At 43.7% G+C, this 20,514-nt stretch overlaps 1 protein-coding gene across 2 annotated transcripts in view; it reads left to right on the top strand.

Moving 5' to 3' along the window:
• Positions 1–20,514, top strand: part of MIPEP (mitochondrial intermediate peptidase) — a 375,213-nt gene that overhangs the window by 103,438 nt on the left and 251,261 nt on the right. For both annotated transcript variants that reach the window (XM_029602546.1, XM_029602547.1), the window contains exons 8-9: positions 8,294–8,342; positions 19,416–19,476. In XM_029602546.1, the coding sequence (XP_029458406.1) occupies positions 8,294–8,342; positions 19,416–19,476 (110 nt within the window). The remainder of the gene's footprint in view (positions 1–8,293; positions 8,343–19,415; positions 19,477–20,514) is intronic.

The raw sequence follows: 20,514 nt of genomic DNA, 5'->3' as shown, positions 1-20,514 counted from the left end.
ACTATTGGATTGGCTGGCAGTGGTTAGGAATGCGAAGAAAACAGTTTAGTTGGAGTAGAGGAAAATGCTCTTTCAGGCTTGGTGGCTCTGGTTCAGAGTGAATAGACATAGATAATTCTGTTCATGTTTTTTCTCCTGGAGAGTAATTTAGGAGAATTGAGTATCTGTGATTCCACAGGATTCAAAATAGCTAAGTTTCTTGCCTTACCATCCTCATACGGTTATTTCACATAGAACTGGTATCTTGAGTTCCAGTTTTGTGGGGCATCTACCTCAGTCCTTTCTTACTGTTGGGTCATTTAAGGGGGGTTCCTGTGGTGAAAAAAGATAAAAATGAAATCCAACAGAGTTGTATAGCTTCTGTTTGAAGGTTAAAAAGTTCTTTTCCTCGTTTTATATATGAGGATTTGGGGAGTTTGACCATTATAAACAAGTAAACAGCAATTTCCTGGTAAGGTGCCAGTACCACTAGTTCTCAAATCTTGCATGAAGGTTTTCTGCGACCTTGAGGTTTATTTTTTTGTCAGTGCAAGTAGCAACTCTTGCGTGCTTCATAGGATGTGTATTGAGTCGTCCCTTTTCTTTGCATCCAGTTGTGGATATGTTTTTTTTCCCTTTATAGGGCATCAGGCATATTTGGCCTCTGGTAAGGATTACTACTCTTCGTGGGGGATCTTCTCTTATCAGGGTCATGGTTTAGCCATATTTGAGGTGGTTTCCTTAGTCATGGTTTTCTTAGTGGTCTTCTGTTGCTGCAAGGGTATTGGAGTTTGAGGGCCTTGCAGAAAAACCTTGCTGATGTTTGGTGTGGCTTCTTCCTTCTTCTGAATGTGATTATGAATCAGGCTGTTTTCTTTGCCATCATTAGTATCCTTCTGTATAATAAGAATATGGATAGTTCTCAGTCGAGATGTCAGAGTTCCTTGGCTTCCTCACGGGTATGAATGCCCTTTTTTGTGTTGTGTATGAGAGCTCAGTCAGCTGCAGGTAGTGGCAATTGGTTTCTTCTTTGATGTTTTTGTGAGGCAGTGTCTTGGTCTTCCTTTTCAAAGCATTGTTGCTCAGAGGTGGGCGCCCAGAGAGGAGGTCTCTTGGCCTCCAAGGAGTTGTAAGCAAATTTTGGCAGTTTCCTGTCCTAGTCAGGAGTAGTTTGGATACATCCCATTCATCTGGATTGGTCTGACTGGATGAAGAGGAAAGAGAAATTAGTTCTTACCTGATAATTTCCTTTCCTTGAGTCCAATCAGACCAGCCAAGGACTCTTCCTATGCTGCCAAGCTTGCACAACTAGATTAAACTGGAACAGGCTTGAGCAAACGTGCTCAGCTGGCTCAAATTGGCTCAGTCTTGCATAGTCTTGGCATCAACTTTCTCAAACTGGTATGTACTTGCTGATGTTTATATACATTTTCTGTTGGATTGCAGGCTAAAGAATGTAGTCTGCAATGTTTTATCTTAACCAGGTGAGTGCTTACAGAGTTGTGTGCAGTGTTTCTGCTTCCAATATGATGATGGTTTTTGTTTGGTAGTGTGCTGGTTTAAAAAAAATAAAAGGGGAGAATTTGTTTAAAATAGTTAAGTTGGAATTAATGTTGCCAACGTTAGCTTGTTACAAATAATACTGGTAGGCTAAGGTCAGGATATAAGGGGTGATGTCAGTGAACTTGTTGATCTGTCCCCATCTGCTGGTCAATCTGCATAACCCATTTGTCTGGACCTTTACATTTAAGGTCTAATAGCAAAGCCATTATGGAATATGTGGAACATGCGGGCTTAAGCTGGAATGATTCTGAATGAAAGAACGTAAGTGATTAGGATAAAAATAAAATATAATTGACATTCTTCGTACTCTTAACATGCTTGATGAGCATTGGTAGGAGAAGGATGGCGGGGGGTGGGGGGTTGGGAATGCAGGATCACTAGAGTAAGTAGGAGATGACAGAATGGGGCTCTTTCTCTGTAACCCCCTCCTCCTCTCTGCCCTAGTGATCCTGATCCTCCAGCTGCATCCCCCCCTCCCCCCACGCCTCTAAATTCCCCAGTGGTCCTTGACCGACCCTCCCTTCAATGATCCTAAAGTCCTTCAGTCTAATCCCTATCCCTGATGATCCTCGAGCTCCTCTCTTCCTCTGGAAAATCACCCTCTCCAGCAACTCTCCTTAGCCAGTAAAGTATAGGCCTCCTCTTCAAGCCAGAATCAGCTGACTGTGGGGTGGCAGCAGACTTGTGTGATCTTTCTGCTATCCCTGGACTCCTTGGGACAGGGGTGTGTGGCCTAGAATTCAAAAGGAAGGGAGCAATGCCACATGCTGTCCTTGCTTGCTGTCTTCTCTCTCCCTACTCCCATCACTCATTCCTGTCTCCTCCCCTCCTTCACTTTTTCTCCGGCCCCCTCCGAACACTTCCCTCACATCCAGCCTCCTACTCTGATTATCTCTTACATGTTGTAGTCCCTCCGATCCCCTCATGCACACCCCACCTCATCTTTGATCCCCTGACTCACTCTTTCCCTCTCTCCCCCAGACAAACGGGATCAAAGGTGCAGGGGGTGTGCATGAGGGGATCGGAGGGAGGGACTAGGAGATGTTAGTGAGATGATCTTTGTTGGGGGGGGGGGGGGGTTGCCTGTGAGTGAAGTGATCTGAGGGGGTTGGAGAAAAAGTGAAGGACTGGAGGAGATAGGATTGCACGGTGGGGGGAGGAGAGATAAGAGAGCGAGCGAGGAGAGCTTGTTACATTGCTCCCTTTCTTCAACTTCCAAGGAAGGGAACAAGCAGGCCATTCTTTTGAATGCTCCGATCCCTTCGTTCATTCTCTTACCCTCCCACAACACATCCCTCACTCTCCTTCGACCTCCGATCCCTTCACGTGCTCCGCCCATATCCCCTCATTCACTCTCTAGGCTCTTTCATCCTCGCAAGTCAGCAGAAGCGGCAGGGCCTGGGATGACGGCGGGATAAGCAGGAAGCCAACATACCCAGGAGTGGGGTAGAAGCAGTGACGTGCATTCACCCTGTCTTTTTTTTTTTTTTGTTACCTTGACTGTTGTCCCTCATAGCCTTCTAGATTGTGCTGGGAAATTGCACCAAAACCAAAGCCATGTGGCTGTCCTTGTTTCAGGGTAAACAGCTCCAGCACTCTGATCTCTGCGTACTCCAAGGGCTGTGGGGGGTGGGGCATACATAATCCATGCAACTATTGGCTCTTTTCTGTTTCCTCAGGAGACCCAGAACTTATACACATGGCCAGCCCCTATTTTGGCAGAATGCTGTTCTGAGTTGTTCTGCCAAAAATCAAGTCCTCGGTAATGGACAAAAAAAAAAAAGGGGTTGAATTAGCACAAGTTTGAAAGTGATGGGCAATAGTTCTATTCATCAAAGCCAGCGTGAAGCCTTGACAATCGGCACTACTGCTCACAAGTGCCTTTTCTTGCAGTGCCTGCTTCAGTATCACCTCGTCCTCTTCTGTTCCCTGCAAAGAGAGATGGGGGAAGGGATTGGGGTTATATTAGGAAGCAGAGTGGCGGCTCTTTTCTCTCTCTGCTCCAGACTCAACCCCTCTCCTTCTCGTCCCTGTTGGCTGCCTGTAGTAGAGGGGCTGGAGAACACTCTGCAGCTCTGCTTGTTAAGACTGAAAGGAAGTTCTGAAACTGCGTTCCTGGCCGTTCCCCTCGCACATTAAGCCCTGTATATGTGTCTATATATAGATACAGTAGTTTCTAACATTTTATTCATTACTTATTTTAACACATATCTATACCACCTCTGATACCCACCCCATTACTAAAACAATCACACATACTCATTCACACCAATCGTATAAATAAAATTGCCAATACTATACACAATGCTTCTAACATAGCATTAAAAATCTTTAATAGCCACCCATAAGCTGTACCACACACGATTTATCTAGCCTTTTATGTCATATATCACTCCCTCCCAACAAAGGCCTACGTTTCGCCTACTATGAGGCTCATTCAGGGGACTGTTGAACATTTATAACCATTGCATTGCGGAAAACCACAAACAAATAGTGATTTAATAGCAATTTAAAAAAAAAGTTCCTTCCACTTCCTCCGGTATCTATGTGGCCACATCAGTTGAAATCAATTTCACTTGCTTCCGATCCACTTTAGTTTATTTAAATCTTTTTATCATTATTCATTCTATACAAAAAGAAAGGGGGACACACACTTAGAAGAAATCCTTACCTGGGAATTTGCTTTTTGTTTGTCTTGGTAGAGAGATTCCATATTCCTGGAAGACGAAAAGAATTCATAAAAGCCAACCAGGAATTAGGATTAAGTATTTGTTAGCAGAAATGCAGTGATTGATTATAAGAGAGAAAGTGACTGCTATACTTATCTGATTCATAATTGACTATCTGTAAAAGAACCAGTTGTTCATTCTTAATTCTCGGTTCTTAGTTCATACTTCTTCATATGTTCCTTGTTGTTCACAATTCTTTGTGGTTGTCATTGCATTGGCGAATACAAAGTAAGAAAATTTCTGAAGAATAAATTGTATTTGTGTGTATTGCATATTATCACCTTGCTATCAGAAAAACTCTTTGAAAAAGAAAAATAACTGCATTTATTACTATATGCTTAATGCCAGCTTAATTCTCTTGAGAAAGGGAATTAAAAAAAAATACAGATTTTAACTGTTTGACAACAGTCTTATTTCAAATTCTATTTTACAAGCCGTTAAAACGGGCTACATCCCTCTGTCTCTCACCTCCCCCTCTTTCTCTCTCCCCTCACTCTTCACCACCCCCTCCCTCACCCACTCCTCCCCACCCTCCCCTCTCGATCACTCAGTCCCTCCCCCCTCTCATCCCTTCCCTCTCACTCACTCAGTCCCACTCACTCTCACTCAGTCCCCACTCCCTCCGTCTCTCCCTCAGTCCCACTCCCTCCCTCCTCTCCCCAGTCCCACTCCCTCCCCCTCCCTCTCTCTCCCTCAGTCCCACTACCTCCCTCCTTCCCAGTCCCTCCCTCCCTCATCCAATCCCCTCACTCAATCCCTCCTCCCACTCAGTCACTCCCTCCCCCCTCCCTCCGCACTCACTCAGTCCCACCACTCTCCCTCAGTCCCACTCCCTCCCTCTCTCTCCCAGTCCACACTCCCTCCCTCAGTCCCCCCTCTCCCTCTCACTCATTCCCACTCCTCCCTCTCACTCAGTCCCTCCCCCTCACTCAATCCCTCCCTCCCACTCAGTCCCTCCCTCTCACTCAGTCACTCCCTCCCACTCTCTCTCTCCGTCCCTCCCTCCCACTCAGTCCGTCCCTCCCTCTCTCTCTCTTCTCCCTCCCTCGCTACCGCCCGCTACCGCCGTCGCCGCTACCGCCGTTGCTACCGCCGCCGCTTGCTACCGCCGTCGCCGCCCGCTGCCGGTACCGCCGCCGCCGCCCGCTGCTGCCACTGGACGCCGCCATTTTTTTTTCTTTCTGAAGCTGCCTCAGAGCGACGTGCTCGCCCGCACATGCGCGGTAGAGCTGGTCTCTACTGCGCATTTGCGGGCCGTCGGTCACAGGCCATTTATAAGGTAGATTCTCAATTGTAAACATGCCTGGTTACCATCTAGTCAGAAGAAACCCCATGTAACACCGTGACATTAATTGGTTACTGCCCAGAGTGTTTTATATTCCGTTTCCATCCTGCATCCCCAGTTGTCTGATAGTAATACAATTTCATGATAAAACGCATGATTTTCTAAGGCTGTTTTTTCCTATTTTGTGTAATTGGGGAAGATAGGTAGAGGAAGCACAGCAACACACTCAGTACATAATCCAAAAAAGAGGTGTGTAGCAAAATCCTCTATTACTGTCCTTAAATGTGATGGTCAAATTTTTAACGATTTTGCTGCATATCCTCTTCTTGGATTTTGAAAAAAAAAGCTTAGTACATAAGGCCTAAAACTACTTAAAATCATTTTGTAAATTTTTGCCATCTAAACTAGCAGTAGAAAGTTGAAAGAGTTGTAGTTATCCTGCTGTTTACACAATTCTGAATATGAATGTCAGTTTGTGGTCTATGTTTAGTTCCCACTGGACAAGTGACCACATAAGCCTTTTTTTTTTTTTAAATTTTATTTCAATTTTGGACAACTTGGCACCCATATTGGCAGTGGGGTAGGTTTTAAAAGGGTTACGCGCATAATTTATGTGCGTAACCCTTTTAAAACTCCCCTGCGCGCGCTGAGCCTATTTTGCATAGGCTCTGCGGCGCGTGCAAACCCCAGGACGCGCGTAAATCCCGGGGCTTCGCTAGGGGGCATGTCGGGGGGGGCAGTGGGACGTTCGAGGCGTTCCGGGGGGTGTGGAGCTGGCCCGGGGGCGTTCCAGGGGCACAGCCGAGGCCTCTGGAACAGCCCCCGGGTCGGGTGATGGCGCGCCAGCTACGCCTGCCTCTGGCAAGCGTAACTTTCTCGACAAAGGTAGGGGGGAGGTGTAGATAGGGCTGCGGGGGTGGGTTAGGTAGAGAAAGGGAGGGGAAGGTGGGAGGAGGCCGAAGGAAAGTTCCCTCCGAGGCCACTCCGATTTCGGAGTGGCTTCGGAGGAAACGGGCAGCGCGCGCAAGTTGCACAAATGTGCACCCCCTTGCGTGCGCCGACCCCGGATTTTATAAGATACGCGCAGCTACGCGCGTATCTTATAAAATCCGGCGTACTTTTGTTTGCTTCTGGTGCGTGAACAAAAATACGCGGGGGCGCACTTTAGAAAATCCACCCCAGTCTTTGCTGAGAGAGAAGGGGCATTCATATAGAATTGCCCTAGGGTTCACCTGGTGGCTCATGCAACAGACCTGGGTCTCGTCTTGGGCTGGGCTGGTGGTGATTCTGCGGAGGCAGTATTTACGGTCCCAGGCAGCAGTGGCAGGGAGCAGGCGGGGGAAGGGAGAGTTCAGACTGCCACTCAACAGTGACATCTAGTGGCCAGATCTAGGGTTCACATGAGCCAGGTTATGGAGAGATCTATGGTTTGTGGCATTTGGTGGAGGACTGTTGCCATGATGGCTGGTCTTAGTTACGGGGGAAGGGAGGAGGGAGAGAGATGAAAAAAAAATGTAGGGGGATAAACCTTAAGTAGTGGTGAATGAAAGCTCGTGGGCAGCAGTCCAAAGGAGGAAGTTCCAACTGAGCTTGGAAGCCTAAAGGAGCAAGAGGAAATTGTCAAATCAAAACAATAAAGGGTAGATTTTCAAAACTTACGCGTGTGTGTCCATGTGTGTGCTGGCGTGCACATGTTATAAAATGCCAGGTTGGTGCATGCAAGGGGGGATAGAGTTTAGCAATACACATGGCGAGCCATTGGGGCCGTCCCAGTTCCCTCCCAGTCCGATCCAATTAAGGAGCGACGGGAGGGAACTTCCCAACCCCCTAGCCTAACCTCCCTTCCCCCTCCCCTATCCTGCCCTCCCCCTATCCCTATCCTAACTAGCCCAAATTTTTCTGTTTTACCTTTTGCTCCTGCCAAGGAGCAGGAGCAAGTTGCGTGCGTCGACACAGTGGCAAATGGTCGCTGTGCTTGGGCACCTCTAGCCCCGCCCTGCTCCACCCCCCGGACCGCCCCATTTTCAAGCCCCGGGACTTACACGTGTCCTGGAATTTACGCGTGCCGAGGTTTGAAAATCTACCCCTAAGAGAATTATGTTTTGATCCGTCCAGTGCAAGGCTGAGGCAGAGCAGGCTGGACTGTCCATGCTCCATCTGTTTTGTGTATAAATGGAGAACTTTAGTTTGCAGTGCTGTCAGGTCAGTACATTTAAGAAACATCATGGAGGCAATTTGGAACAGTCCCGGTAGCTGCAAAGTCCAAGGATACTCTTTGACTCGCAGACCTCGTAGCTAACTTTCAAAGGGAAACTACACGGGTGGGTAATCTCTACAAAGTCTGCGGGTCAAGAGATCCATGGACTTGGATCTCTTTTTTTTGTGCGGGCAAAATTTTTCATGCAAAATACTGTGTGTAGATTTTAAAATCAGATTTATGCACGTTGTTTTCCTGATTCGCCCTACCTGTGCCTTGCTACAAGTACACCCACTGTGAAAGCCTGCATATACTTCCAGCTGGGTGAGAGGCAGCTTTCAATAAAGCTAATTTGCCTATGTAAATGCCTTCAAAAACAGTAAGTAAAAAAAAAATTATATATTTTAAAATTTTGTTTGAGACAGAGCAAATTATTCAGCTGTGACCCTTGTGACCCATTTCCAACCAACTGCACAGTATTATGTACTTATAATCTGTAACTTTCTCCATTTTGTATGTCTTCTTTCATCTTAATATTAGAGAATGTGATGACATTCCTTGAGAAACTGTCTGGCAAGCTGTCTGAGAGGTGAGTCTCAGTTTTACTTATTTGATTATTTTTTTTTCAAGTTAATTGCATAGTTAGCACCTTTCAGTTCAACAAATGTTTTGTATTTCTGCAGGTTCAATATTACCAGGTGCTGACTCTTACCATTAGAGAAGTAATTCTTTCTTTTAGCCTGTGACAGAATCTTGGTAAAGCATGGACATTAAGGGGGTAATTTTCAAAAGGAGTTACGCATGTAAATGTAACTACTATTGTAGCAATTTCCAAAAGCCATTTACTGGAGTAAAGTGCACTTACACAAGTAAATCCTATGGACAATTCAATGGCATATATTATAGCAATTTTCAAAAGCCCACTTACTCAAGTAAAGTGCTTTTACTCGAGTAAAACCCTGTTTTACTCGAGTAAATGCTTTTTAAAATCAGGCCCTAAGTGCTTCCTCTCTGTGCTTTGGCATAGTCTAGATATACTCATGTAATATCAGAGGGGCATCTTACAGAACTTCTAAAATAACTTAACAGCTGTTTGATAAAGGATGACTGTTACTACTTTCTGTATCTGTTTCTGAAATATGGTACAAATTGCAGAATTACTCATGCTTTACACAGAGAAGTATTTTTCCTTTGGGAAAGTAAGTATATAATTTAAAGAAAAAAATCTTCCTGATATACATTAGCTGGATGTATGCTCTGTAGGTGTTTGTGGGGGGAGAAGGATCCGGTGTGGAGCATATGCTGACCCTAATGTTACTGTAATAATCTTTCCTGCCCCACTTGCTGACTTGTCTCCATGAATGACCATCACACTGACTATGATGTCATAAAGACTCGCCTACTAAACTCTTCAGCCAGGAACCAGACAGGGACTCAGCCAGTGATGCAAAACCTTCTACCATTTTTTATACCTGCGTATCTATATATATCTATAATAAATAGAGAGATATGTAGTAGGCATAATTTTCTTTTAAGGTGTTATTTCAAAGTCCCATAGCATCTGTATTTCAAATCAATTTTTAAACTTTGCAAATAGTAAACTTATGCTTGTTAGCAACATATGAAATTTTATTCAAATTCATAGCCGCTGTAATACAGTGTCAGACAAAGCAGCTCATTAATTATAAATGTCCTGGCGTGTAGCCAGATGGACTCAGAACAAATGGGATAGTATCCGCGTGCTAGCAGTTGGAGACGGATCTGACGTCAGCACGGGGGCGTATATATCCCCACAGGAAGCGTAGCTATTCAGTAATTTCCGTCTCCAAAGCAGTTTGGAGTGCCTGCACGCTAGTTGAGCGTGCTTTACAAGACCTACGAAAGACGGACCATCTGTTCGTCCTGTACATCGGGAAGAAGATAGGTGAAGCGGCCTTGCGGCCCACCATCGCCCGCTGGATTAAAGAAGTTGTCAGAGCAGCGTTTGTAGAGGCCGGGAAGTCTCCGCCTCTACAAGTCAAGGCTCATTCTACCAGAGCACAAGCAGCATCTTGGGCAGAATCCAGGATGCTATCGCCTGCGGAAATCTGTAAAGCGGCGACTTGGTCTTCCCTCCATACCTTCTCCAGGTTCTATCGTCTGGATGTTCAGGCCGGGGAGGACTCGGCATTTGCGAGGGCGGTACTACATGGGCCTCAGGCAGCCTCCCGCCCAGGCTGGGAGTAAAGCTTTTGTACATCCCATTTGTTCTGAGTCCATCTGGCTACACGCCAGGAAATGTTGGGATTACTACCTGATAATCCCCTTTTCCTTAGTGTAGACAGATGGACTCAGCATCCCGCCCAGCTGCCTGCGTACATGGGTATCACCGATTCAAGGTAAGCCATGTCATCTGTTTCCATAAGAGCGTACACTCTCCCAGGTGTCCACGCCTTCCGGTTGGGAATGCTGGCGGTCTCCAGCTACTATCAATCGGTCAGGGGAATCCTGTTTCACTTTTTAACTGAGCATCAGTACACACATCTATAACAGCTTTTGCAAGGAAGATTACTGAATAGCTACGCTTCCTGTGGGGATATATACGCCCCCGTGCTGACGTCAGATCCGTCTCCAACTGCTAGCACGCGGATACTATCCCATTTGTTCTGAGTCCATCTGTCTACACTAAGGAAAAGGGGATTATCAGGTAGTAATCTCAACATTTCATGAAATCCACACATAAAAATGTCTTCACAGGCCACTCTTTGCAAAAAAGAATTACACTTCTTTGAGATGTAGTTATCTTTTTTTTGCTGGTTCCCAGTGTAAAACTTTGCATGAAAGTTTACTATCCAACTTTTTTTGCGTTGGCCTTTGAGTTTGTACCTAAGGCTATGGAAGCAAAGTGAGTTGCCCAACGTCAACAAGGAGCATCAGTGGGAGAACCCTATGTCAGAATTTGAATTGCCTTCCCTGGTTCTCAGCCTGCCTCCTCCATTCATGAAATTTCATACTGCAATTGCAGCATCCAAGAATTAAGCAATTTCTGTTCACTTTCAAGATGATCCTGAGACAAAAGTTTTTCCAAGAACCAAAATTTTAAGCCTTGTGTTTATATTCCATTCATCTTGAAATATTCAGCCAATGAAATATCATCTATTTTTCAAGTAGGCGGCCTCTGCTCCAACACGTATTGGTGTACATATAGCATCACTTTCAGAATAGTTAATTGTTCACAAAAGTCACAAATAACCCTGCTTATACTGGAATTAGAAAACCCCTTAAGGTTAAAATTGTATCCAGTTGTTGACTAAAACTTCTGGTTTACATGCATCTAAAATGCTCCTGAGGTTTTTCGTCCCCACAGAGAGCTGATAAAACAATATAATCTCTTAAATTAACCCTACCAAAAACAGGTATATTTTATTTTCAAACAAAGCAGGACCATGAAATAAAATAAAACTTAAGGCAAAAGATATATTTTGCATAGTGGTTAATGTTAAAAAAAAAAATAAAAAAAAAAATTTGCAAACGGGACTTTCTGCACAAAATCACATAAAGCACAAATTTCTAGGGGGACTGCGCACGAATTCTCTTTTGCAATTTTTTTTTCTTATGTTAGTGCATCAACATCTAAGATTGCAAGTCCTCTGTGGCAGGTGAATACTTACTGTACCTGATTTGAAACTTGCCTTGAGCTTGGATTTGAAAAGGCAAGTACGGTAATTAAATTCTAAATCCAAATCACTGTTAAATATGACAGGTTTCTTGTAAAAGCAGAGTTAACTGTATTATGGAGGGGCATGGCAATGAGCATCAGAGCGTGCTTAGGAAACAACTCTTAGCACACATTTATCCAAAAACAAATCTGAAATTAATCAAGTCGAAGACATAGGGGAAACTTAATTTCCATGATTTATATTTTATAATAATAGTCCTATTTTAAAAGTAGAGCAGAACTGGGAGAACAAAGGGCAGTGACAGGTTTCGAGCAAGAGACCCAAAACTTAACCATACACGCAGAACGTGGGGAAGGTAACATTTCAAAAGCTATTTACCCATGTAAATTGACTGTCTGAAAATTGCCCCTAAAATTTAGGATGAACCAACAGCAGTAAGCAATTCTATAAGTAACTCCTGTTTTGGGTGGCTACCATATATTTCACAGGGGCCATAAAACTACATTTGTACTTTTCTTGGGGCTGGATCACACAGGCTAACTCTTTGCACAGTCTCTTTCCTCAGGGCCTGAATCCTTTGTTGGTGGGGGGTAGGGAATCTCCCTTCATGACTCGGAGTGATATAAGCGCCTTGATATCATCTTCCCTGAGAGAGGTAACATCCCTTTCTGCTGTGAGTGCCAATAAAACACGGAGCGTCAAGTCTGAGAATCCAAATAAAGTATTTAACTGAGGGTAAATCAGGTGAAGTAATGGCACAATTCAGAATGCAATTCTTAGCACCACAGCTAGTCTTTTCTGTGCAAGGGTCTCTTACTCCCAGGGCAGGAAAACACTGTTACCCTCCAGGGCATGGATTACATGAGTTTGGCTAAGAGGGAAGCACAAGTAACCGTTCAGCCACCAAGAAGTCCCAGCGCTCGGTTAAGAGGCCTAGAGTAGCTACACAAGCGAAGTCAGGGGGGCTTCTTTGACTCTTGGGTCTGGGACAACCGTCGGGTGAAGATGAGGAGTCTTCTGAGGATTCAGAAGGTGAAGGTCTATAGGAGGGTCCACAAGGGGATCTGGACGTTGATCCTGTGGACCTGACGCGAAGGAGGTTCCTGTCGCGGAAAGGGACGATTTTAGAGTGGTGAGATTATTCTGTAAGGAAGAACTGCATCCTCTCATTCCCCAAGTGTTGGAGTAACTGGTGATCAAGGACACGCAGGAGGATTTGGAGAGTGAAGGGGTACACCCTGTCCTAGACAGGCTATGTGGGCCAACAAAGGCTTTTCCTTTACCGAAGAAGGTGAAGAAATTGGTTGACCGGGAATGGGATTCTCCTGAGGCAGGCCTGAAGGTAGCCAGGATTGTGACTAAGTTGCATCCCTTGCCAGCGGAGACCTTGGAGCTTTGGAGGCTTCTGAAGGTAGATGTGGCTGTCCGAGGTGACAAAGAAGATGAACATTCCCGTAGCAGGGTAGGCTGCGCTGAAGGATGTTCAGGATTGGAAGTTGGAGTTCCTGTTGAAGAGACTGTTTGAGGACTCTGTTTTGAGCTTTGAGCTGCAGTCTGTGCTAACCTGATGCAGGAAGCTTGTTTGGCTGCAGGAGAAGACGTCAGGATCTTTGGCTGATTACAACCAGGCGGCTCGGTTGGAAGCAGATGTGGCCTATTTGGCTGATGCCCTGTACAACATGGTCCATACATTGGCCAGGAATATGGTTTCCATGGTGGCAGCTTGGAGACGCCGATGCATGTGTGGTGTAAAGTGCAGCTGTCTAATCTCCCCTTTAAAGGAAAGCTATTGTTCGGAGAAGATTTGGATAAGCTGATGAAGCATTTGGGAGAGTCAAAGGGAACAAATTGCCCGAGGATAAGAATACCAGCAAGAAGAGCTTTCTGCCACATCCTCGCTTTCCAGAGATGAGGTTTTGCTCCAATAGTTCTCCCACATCCACACAGAAGCAAGTTTCAGGAAAGCAGCAGTCTTTTCGGGGGTCACGCAAACCTTCCCAAGATAGTTCCAGCCAGGTAAGACCTCCCATTGAAGGCAGACTGGTCCACTCTTCTCTGGAAGCCATTGGGGGGAGACTAGCCCTCTTTTATAGGCGTGTACTAAGATCATGTCCGATCAGTGGGTTCTGGAAATAAGAGACGGCTATGACTTAGAATTTTCACGCCCTATCAGAGAAGCCTATATGGTGTCCTGTTACCTTTCTCGCGCCAAGCAAGCAGCGGTACGGAACACATTGCAACGGCTGCAGCACCTGGATGCCATTGTCCTGATTCCCCTAAAGGAGCAAGGGCTAGGAAGATAGTGGGAGCACTGAGAGGAGAGTATCACCTTGGAGGAGAAGTCTATTAACGGCTATTAATCAAGTTTACTTAGGGAATAGCCACTATTAATTGCATCAGTAACATGGGATCTTCTTAGAGTTTGGATAATTGCCAGGTTCTTGTGGCCTGGTTTGGCCTCTGTTGGATACAGGATGCTGGGCTTGATGGACCCTTGGTCTGACCCAGCATGGCAATTAAAAAAAAAAAAAAAAAAAAAAAAAAAAAAAGTTTGGGCAGAAAAATCCCTTCCATAGCTGGCTAAAAATAGATAACACAGTCTCTGCACAGAGTGTCTTAAATCCTCTCTCCCCAGGATGAAGACTCCAATGTGGGCTTCCTCAATAGGTTTCAAGATGGTTTTATCACAGTTCTCCAAATGTATGTCTGTCTCTCTTTTTCTCTCTCTTTGCTTCAAATTCCATGATGGAAGGAGTCCTCTCAGGAACACAAGCTTGCAATATTCCTCCTTGGGCAGGAAGGGGGGTGGCAGCAAAACTCTTCCTCCTGGCTCTTCTAACCAAAAATCGCTTTTCCCCAAAAACTGAGTTCCAACACCAGAATGTCCTTGCATCAGGTCAGAAGGGTAGGTCTTTTTTATTCTGGACCCCAGGGAAATGGTTCCCCGTGCCTTCTATCCAGATGACACCCAGGGATCGCACAAGGCTTCCTACCACAAAAAATATCCAAAAACCAGAAATAACTCTGGATGCAATCCAACCAGCCAGTTAGTGGACTAGTAGGGCAGCTTCCCGACCTCGCTCAGATTCCCACTAGGGCTTGCCTGCTTCTCCAAGTAGGCCAAAAATCCAAGGAAAAAAACGCTTCTTGTACTGCCACCTAACTCCAAAACTCAAAGGTACTGCCTCCAGTCTCAGTAGATAGCTGCTTTTATTACCTGACCAGGGTGTTGACCATCCTAGTTCCTTCAAAGGGAGGGGCTGTACCGAATGGTGCTTCCTCTAATTACTAACCTCACTGTCCCTAGCTAAAGGAGTTACCAGGACAGTATTAGTAAGGAAGCCCAGGGGATCATTACATACTTTATAACATACGGTAATTAGTTCTTTTGTACATATTCCAGGAATTCACCTTTTTGTTTTGGCTGTATGCTTTTTGTTATTGCTAGAGACCTGAATATCTTCCAGTTTGGCAGTTTCTATAGAGAGTTTATCTACCAATCAATGTAGAGAATCAAAGCAGATTTCCAGTTATACAGAAAGGCTTTCTTGACTACCTTGGAATACTTTGCTAAAATGATATAAATATTATGGATACACATGCTGCCTACAGAGGGAATTGTTTTCTCTGATGTTAGGCGGCTACAGTGAGCCACAATGATAGATCAGAAGATCTGCACTGTGTACAGAGTCGGAGGACTGACTCTTCTACAACTTTCTGAGGAAGCTTTGAGCATGTGCGAAGGCTTTCTTCTCTGTCAATGCTGCTTTTCAGTCTGTCAGAAGAGGAGGACAGACAACCATTAGCATCTTTTTAGGCCTTCAACCAATTTTGACTTTCAGCCTTTTTTGTACTTCCTGCTGATTCCTTTTCAGTCATTTTCTTATTTTCCCTGATAGTATCATCAGTTATCCTTTGGGCACTTTTTGAAGTTTCTTTTATCATCTCAAATTCAGCTTGACATGATTCTAGCGTGGCTCTGCTAAACAACTATCCCAATTTTGTCACCTTGGCGCATATTTTTTTTTCCTTGAAAAATTGCTTCCTTTGTTTTTGTGTCAACTTTGTTCCACATCCTGACTGGGAAGCAAAGAAGTGACGTTAAGAGGTGCCCAAAGTATTCCCACAATATATCCCTTATATATTATCTGAGTCCACATGACCAGTAGGAGTAAATCCAGCTTGAAGCTGGCCTCAGAGTGTACAGAAAGGTTCAGGGACTCGACCATGGATGTGCTAGCTGCCAGCCCTCCTTGAAGTACTGCTTAGACGCAGCAATTTCTGGGTCTGATGATATGTTTCTGTGCAGATGAAGACTTGCTCTCTCGCTTGAGTCACTGTCACAAGGGCTTGTAAGTTTTCAAATCAGAATGGAAGAGTGCCAAGTTTCGATCAGTTACTTGCTCACTCTGTAGAGGGCAGTGCAAACATTTTCTCAGTTTGTCCCTCATGAGAATCAAGAAGAATTCTATTTTATTATGACTAAAGGAAACGAGTGTAAGATCCATGTAGTCTAGTGGTTAGCAGCCTCCAGCAGTCCTGCCAGAACGTGGCACATGAAAACATCTGACTTGGCATTCTTCTTCCTCCTGCTCAGAGTCTGAGAGTATTGTCTTATGGAGGCCCTACCTTGCTCTATATCAGCAGCACATGTTGCCTTCCTCAAGGCTTTCTTCCCCTTCCAACAACTGGGATACAATGGCACTTATGTGCTGAGGCCAGCCTAGGCAGAAGTTACATTTCCAAAGCCTATATAATTACACTCGTATCCCCTTAAAAAGCAGCCCTTAGTCCCACACAGAGCAAGAAATAACGGGCCAGATTTTCAAAAGGTTATGGGCACCGGGCCTATTTTCAAAAGGCAGGACATGTGTAAGTCCCGGGGCTTGCAAAAAGGGGTGGGGAGGGGGCGGAGTCAGATGCTCCCGGCAGAGCGGCCATTTGCTGCTGTGCCGGGGATTGCGTGCCGGCAGTTGATCGGCGCGTGCAACTTACTTCAGCCCCAGGGCTAAAGTAAGTTTATAAACAAAAGAAAAAACAAGGAAAGGGGGCGAGGGGTAGGGAATGGGGGAAGGCAGTGCGGCTCGGTGCGGGCTCGTCACACACAAGGTGCACAATTGTGCAACCCCTTGCGCGCGCCGACCCCTGATTTTATAACATGCGCATGCCAGGTAGCGCACGCACATGGACACACTTGCACACGTTTAAAAATCTACCCCAAAGTGAGCAGGGTAGGGGCAGAGAGGGAAATTGGTAGGAGACCCCCAGTCTGAGAGAGCAAGAGCTGAGAGAGAGAGCAAGAGATAAGTAGTAGGAGATCAAAAGTTGTATGAGAAACTCTTTGTAGGCGAAGGGGCTGAGACTTTGGATCATATCCAGGACCATCAGACCATTCCCAAATGCTGTCCACATCTGATCCATCTTCAACTCCTTGGAAATTTGAGTGGATTCCAGAGGAAATGTATTTTACAAAGGAACCACTTCCATGGTTCCTCTTTTCCCAAAAGATTGACCTTAAAAGATCCCGACTATAAACAAAGTAGACCTAAACTATTCAAAGCTGCCTAGTCAAAGCTGCTATCAAGTTCCAAAGGAGGTGACATTCTTCCAGTCCAGGTGCTGGAAGACCTCCCTATAAGCATTGACTGAGGTTGTTTTGTCAACCGTTAGCTCCTTGCAAACTCACAGTTGGGTCTTCTGGATCATCAAGGATGGCTGCAGATTATGCCTTCTGGAAGCCCCTCCAAATTATCCTTCCAAAAGAGCATTCAGGCCCCACTCTCCATCAGGAACTACTGATGCTAGAAATCCCTTTCCTTTTGCAGTTCCATGCATTTGGACATGTCCCATTACTGTAGAGAGGATGGAAATTTTACTCCAGGTTTATCCTGGTTTGCAAGAAAACTGTGAGATCCAGACTCTTTCTGTAGCTGAGGGACTTGAATGTGTGCTTGCAAAAGGACATTCTATACTAAAACAGAGGTATTCCCAATAAATACAAATAAAATCAACTATTAATATACATATTATCATTGTACATATTATGAAATTACAAAATATCAACACTTTATTGCCAACATCACACATTTATATCTCACCAAGGTACAATATTAATATAACATATCCTGGCATTATACCCAGTCCCAAATATATCTCCCCAAAATACCACCCCAATTAAAATATCACACATACACACCCCACCATACATAACTCAGTCATTCACTAAAAACACCCCATCCTTAAAATCATCACATAAACAATCTCCAATAAATCCCAACAAGGTCCCTTGTTTTGCCCTCACAGGCTTCTTCAGGGGATATTATTCCTCTTCTCGTCACCGGATATATTACTATCTTAAATCCCAATGTTCTTCCTTAATCCAAATTTCATATGATCCCTACAAATTGTTAGGCTGGGTACTACCATGATTAGATCATTTCGCCGCGTTTTTGATCGTTGCTTCCAAAACCGTCCACTGTCAATCAAAAAAACCACATATACGTTACTATCCTTAGAGAAACATGGGGTAATCTGCACGGAATGGCAGTTACTACCTTGGGAAACTTGCTGGGCAGACTAGATGGACCATTTTGGTCTTTTCCTGCCTTCATTACTATGTTACTATATTGCTGTACTGGGTTTCTTAGCATAACCTACTCAAATATGTTTTCTCGCAGATTGACCCACATCTTACACATAACGAATCCAAAAAAATCTGAGTTATTTTGTATCTCAGGACCATCATATCAAACAAATAGCGTGACGGCTTAAACCATGGGATCAAACAAATAGCATGACGGGTCCGCTATTTGTTTGATCCCAAGAGAACTCTGAGGGATTTTTTTGGATTCATTATGTGTAAGATGTGGGGCAATGTGCGAGAAAACGTATTTGAGTAGGTTATGCTAAGAAGCCTGGTACAGCAATAGGCACAAATATGTGGCTTTTTGAATGACAGTTTTGGAAGCAACGATCAAAAACATGGCGAAATGATCTAATTGTGGTAGTACCCAGCCTAACAATTTTTAGGGATCATATGAAATTTGGAGTACGGAAGAACATCGGGATTTATGATAGTGGTATATTAGGTGAAGAGAAGAGGAATAATATCCCCTGAAGACCCCTGTGAGGGCGAAACAAGGAATCTTGTTGAGATTTATTGGAGATTGTTTATGTGATGATTTTAGGGATGGGGAGTTTTTAGTGAATGAATGAGTTATGTATGGTGGGGTGAGTGTGTGTGTGTGATATTTTAATTGGGGTGGTATTTTGGGGAGATATTTTTGGGACTGGGTATGATGCCAGGATATGTTATATTAATATTGTACTTTGGTGGGATATAAATGTGTGATGTTGGCAATAAAAGGTTGTATTTTGTAATTTCATAATATGTCCAATAATATATATATTAATAGTTGAGTTTGTTATTTTTATTTATTGGGAATACCTCTGTTTTAGTATAGAGTGCGTTTGCACTCAGAGGGGATCAGTATACTCTTCATTATTGGACCATATTAGGTTGCTTGCAAGATGAAACATTTAAGATGTTTTCCCAAGGATTATATTTCCAGTAAGTGGCTAAGACAATTTACTCAATGATCAATCCATATCTATTGCACTTTGGTATAGTAAACTAATGAAGCTTCTGGTACATTAGTCCTACCTAGAGTGACCACAGCTCATAAATTTTCTTGCTAGTGTGTTAATATATTTCTCTTTATTTCAATCCTTTGCATGTCCTTTTGATTCTGATTGTCTGGAAATAACTAGGAATGTGTAAAGTTTGATTTGGTTTTGTGTCCTATTACAACTGCAACAGCATTTAGTACTTAAGAATTCAATAGCAAAGTGAAATGATGTATTGTAGCTGCTTATGGCTGAGGTCCTTTTTATTTTCTTTAAAAAAAAACAAACAAAAAACCCCCCCTTTAATTGCAGTACTAAGGATAAATACTGTGGTGAATAAAAAAAAAAAAAGATAACCATTGAAAAATGTTTTGCAGAATGACAAATGATTTTGAAATGATGGAAGACATGAAAATGAAGTTAAATCCCACTAGCTCAGTAAGTTAAACTTAATATTACCTGGTTTTATTTTTTCTTAAAGGAAATCTTTAGCAAAGCTGACTTGAAGAGCATTACTGCAAAGTGGTACAGACCAGACATTTAGGTGTAAACTTTCAGCAGGACACCTAACTGCAAAGTTACGTTTTGTACTTGAAATCCCTCACAGAACAAGTCAATTTACAAATGCAAGGTGGCATCCTACACTTAAGTTTGAAAATCAGATTGTTATGCAGATAAATATTCATGCACATATTTAGGAAAAGTAAAATGGGGGAGGAGTGTGTGCAGTATAAAACTAGGTGCATTAGTAGCATGCCATCTACTGTATGCACGTACTTTTGTGAAAAGGTAAGGTACATGTGCACATGTAATATGTGTCTGCAAAATTCCTTTTTTTTTTTTTTTTTTTTTTTATTTTACAGGCAAACAAACTTGTATGCATTATGAAAATGTGTGTATGCTTCAGGTGACTGAAAATCCAGTTACCCACATACGGCTGTCTTAGGCAGATTAACTCTATTTTTTACCTGAATAATAAATAGATGAATTGAGTCAGAAAGTGTAGCCCCTTAGTGTAGAGCAAATGTGCTTGTATGTAAATGTGTCAGCTCTGCATCAAGTAAAACCCTTTCTTTGCTGAAAATGGGATGTGTGGTTTGCTAAGATAGACATGAGGTAGGAATAAGTTATTGTGCTTTCAAAGTCGCCTTTGCCAAACCCAGAGCATTTCTTTCATTTGTTGGTTCTGATATTTTGTGTTTACTGATATACTTCAGTACTATTTGAATTTTTAATTGTTGTAATCCACCTTGGGCAATACCTTTGGCAGTAAAGGGCTTAGGTTTGAAATTCTATTACTTCCCAGCAATTTTCTGGGACTCCTAGGATCATCCTGATTAGGAACAATGTCATAAAGTGACTCTCACAGGAGTATGGGAGGGACGCCTTTTAAAACTGCAATTCGGGGAAACGTAATTTCTTTCTTTTAGCAGCAAATGCAACTAATTTAGTGTCAATGTTCATATATTCCCAGCA

This window comes from Rhinatrema bivittatum, chromosome 5 (assembly GCF_901001135.1).
Source record: "Rhinatrema bivittatum chromosome 5, aRhiBiv1.1, whole genome shotgun sequence".
In the NCBI taxonomy this organism is placed as follows: Eukaryota; Metazoa; Chordata; class Amphibia; order Gymnophiona; family Rhinatrematidae; genus Rhinatrema; species Rhinatrema bivittatum.
The sequence above is the reverse complement of the archived record's forward strand: the minus strand, read 5'-3'. Positions and strand labels throughout refer to the sequence as shown.